The sequence below is a fragment of the Primulina tabacum genome, chromosome 18 (genome assembly GCF_025594145.1).
Source record: "Primulina tabacum isolate GXHZ01 chromosome 18, ASM2559414v2, whole genome shotgun sequence".
Lineage (NCBI taxonomy): Eukaryota > Viridiplantae > Streptophyta > Magnoliopsida > Lamiales > Gesneriaceae > Primulina > Primulina tabacum.
The window spans coordinates 4,412,493-4,415,777 of record NC_134567.1 but is presented as its reverse complement, the minus strand read 5'-3'; the positions used below and the strand labels follow the sequence as shown (position 1 = coordinate 4,415,777).

At 38.2% G+C, this 3,285-nt stretch overlaps 1 protein-coding gene across 1 annotated transcript; it reads right to left on the bottom strand.

Moving 5' to 3' along the window:
* Nucleotides 1–1,446: 1,446 nt before the first annotated feature.
* Nucleotides 1,447–2,565, bottom strand: LOC142532257 (uncharacterized). Its single transcript, XM_075638576.1, has 2 exons — nt 2,171–2,565; nt 1,447–1,576 (listed from the first exon to the last, which is right to left on the bottom strand). The coding sequence occupies exons 1-2, from the start codon at nt 2,563–2,565 to the stop codon at nt 1,447–1,449; spliced, it is 525 nt and encodes a 174-aa protein (XP_075494691.1).
* Between the last annotated feature and the right edge of the window lie 720 nt (nt 2,566–3,285).

Genomic DNA, 3,285 nt, shown 5'->3' with positions numbered 1-3,285 from the left:
GTGGACCTAGTAGAGTCCAAATAATTAAATTAATTCAAGTGTTGAATTAATTAAATGCTAGTGGACCTAGTAGAGTCCAAATAATTAAATTAATTCAAGTGTTGAATTAATTAAACAACATTGGGCCTTGTAGAGTCCAATTAGAAATAATTATCCAACTAGTGGGCTTGAATAAAATCAAGTAAGGTTTAATTGGTCTCAAATTTGGTTTAATTGGTCTCAAATTTGTTTGAAACAATTAAATTAAAGTCCATGAGCTTTGTTATTGTTACAAGCCCAAATAGAATTGCATGCTTGGGAGGTGAAAGGTTGGAGACAACTTTTTGAGTCAATAAGCATGCATGCCTTTGGGACACACTTTAACTTTTTACACAACCAAGAAAAAATGTTTCCCCTTCTCTCCTAAACTAAGATGGCCGAAATTTTGGTTGTCAATTCTCCTTTATTTTCTAAAAAACTCTATGAATGTCATTTTGTGTTTTATTGTATTTGCTACACACTATTGTTTAGGGTGCTCGGTTTTCTTGCTAGAAAAAAATTTTTAAACTTCCGTTGCGCATACGGGCACCTTAATCGATCACATTTCAACTCAAGGGTCACTTTGGTTAACTAAAGAGTCGTTTCTTGCACATTAAATTTGTCTAATCCTTAGCTCTTCTTCTAGCTCAATTTTTAGTTCTTTTAGGACAAGAATGGATGGGCTTCCTTGAGCTAAAATATTAGGTTCATGAGCTGGGGGTTTACTCTTTCGGCGACAACTCTTCGATCCTCAAAGTTTCTTATGGCGTAGGTCCCTTTTGAGTTCATCCTCGAGCCGTGATAACTGAAATTTTAAGTTTATAGTTGAGTTTTATAGTTACGATTAAAGTTTTGAACTTCATTTCGAGTGTGATTGCTTACATGATTTGCTTTGAAATTCCAATTCCTCACATCCCACCCTCCTTAGTGGAAGTTTCATCCTCGAGAATTGGATTAGCTAGATCTTTTAAACAGATTAGGATATTGAGTATGCATTCTTTCTTCTAATTCCCAAATTGATTCTCGTTCCGTATGGTTCGACCATTGTATCTTGACATATGAGATTTTTCGGTTTCTCGGCACTTGATCTTAGGTGTCCACTATTCGAATAAGGAATTATTCATATTTTAGCTCTTTGTTCAGGTGTCCTTTGATCATCAGCAGTGCAATGTTAAGAATGTGACTCGGGTCTGGGACATATTTTCTTAGTTGTGAGATGTGGAAGACGTTGTGAACTCTTGACATTTCTGGTGGTAAAGTCAGTCGGTAGGCTAGGGTTCCAAAATTTTCCAGTATCTCGAAGGGTCCAACATATCTTGGATTTAGTTTTCCAGACTTGCTGAACCGAACCACTCCTTTCATAGGTGAGACTTTAACATAAGCTTTTTCACCGATTTCTATTTCCAACGGTCTTCGCTTTAAATCAGCCTAGTTCTTTTGTCGATCTTGAGCTGCCTTGATTCTTTCCTTGATTATGGCTACTTTTTCAATGGTTTCTTGAACAAGCTCAGGTCCAGTGATAGCCTTTTCTCTGACTTCATCCCAGTACATAGGTGACCTACACTTTCGACCATACAGTGCTTCATACGAGCCATTTCGATACTACTGTGATAGCTTTTATTATTGGAAAATTCTATCAGAGTTAACTATTCACTCCAATTCCCATTAAAATCCAGAGCACATGCCCTCAACATGTCCTCGAAGGTTTGAATTGTACTTTCGTTTTGGCCATCAATCTGTGGATGATAGGCCGTGCTGAGAGTTACTTTGGTCCCATGGCTTCTAAAAAACTTTTCCAAAATTGTGATACAAATCTTGGGTCTCTATCGAATAATATACTTTCCGAAACCCCGTGTAATCTCACTATGTTATCCGTGTACAAGGTGGCTAGTTTACCCAAGTTTTAATTCATTTGAACTAGTAAGAAATGTGCCGATTTGGTAATCTTTCAACGATTACCCAAATCCCATCATGACTTTGTCTCGATTTTGGTAATCCTACTACGAAATCCATGGAGATGTGTTCCCACTTCCACTTTGGTATTTGTAATGGTTGCAGAAGTCCTCCAGGTCGTTGATATTCCGCTTTGACTTATTGACAGGCTAGGCACTTAGAAACAAAGACAGCTACGTCTTTCTTCATTCCATTTCACCAATAATTCTTTTTCGAATCTCGATACATCTTGGTGCTTCCCGGGTGGACTGAAAATTTCGGCTTATGTGTCTCGGACATTACTTCTTCCCAAATCCCATCGATGTCTGGAACACACAAACGTCCCTTCATCCAGAGAACACCATTCTCTTCAGTCTGGTATTCTTGACTTTTTCCTTCTTGAATTTGTTCCTTAATCTTCGTGATGGAGGGATCTTGACTTTGTTTCAATTTTATTGCTTCCCGGAGGCATGGTTGTGCTGATAGAGAGGATAAGCTCACCTTCCCAATGTTCCTTCGGCTCAAAGCATCTGCTACCTTATTTGCCTTACCCAGATGGTAATTGATTGATAAATCGTAATCTTTGGGAAGTTCAATCCACCTTCTTTGCCTCATGTTTAGTTATTTTTGAGTGCGTATGTATTTGAGGCTCTGATTATCAGTAAATACTTCGCATTTGACCCGATAAAGGTAATGTCTCCAGATCTTTAGCGCAAATACAATTGCTGCTAACTCAAGATCATGAATTGGGTAATTTTTCTCATAAGGTTTTAATTGCCTTGATGCGTAGTCAATTACCTGACCTTCCTGCATAAGAACACATCCTAATTCTCCTTTGAAGCGTCACTATATATTGTGAAGTTCTTTCCATCCTCGGGAAGAACTAGTACTGGTGTAGGTGCGAGTTTCGTCTTCAGGGTTTCAAAAATTTTCTCACATGCTTCATTCCAAATGAATTTCGAATTTTTCATTGTAAGTTTGGTGAGAGGAATGACTATAGAAGAAAATCATTCAACAAATTTTCTATAATAGCCAGCTAAACCCAGAAAACTCCTAACTTTGTTTACTGTTTTCGGTTGTGGCCAGTCCCTGATCGCCTCTACTTTCTTAGGGTCCACTGACTCCCCTAATTCAGAGATTATATGGCTTAAGAAAGCCACACCTTTTAGCAAAAATTCACATTTCTTAAATTTGGCGTATAGTTCCTTTTCATGCAGTGACTGCAACGTGAAACGCAGATGCTCTCGATGGTCTTCCTCACTTGGCGAGTACACCAGGATATCATCTATAAAAACTACCACAAACTTATCGAGGTATGGCTCGAATACCCTGTTC

Bases quoted from the DNA above. Each gene is read 5' to 3' on its own strand.
- LOC142532257 (XM_075638576.1), bottom strand. From the start codon at position 2,565: ATGAGGCAAAGAAGGTGGATTGAACTTCCCAAAGATTACGATTTATCA. The intron at 1,577-2,170 runs GTGAAATGGAAT...TCGAAAGTGTAG, and splicing joins GATTCGAAAAAGAATTATTG to GTCACCTATGTACTGGGATG.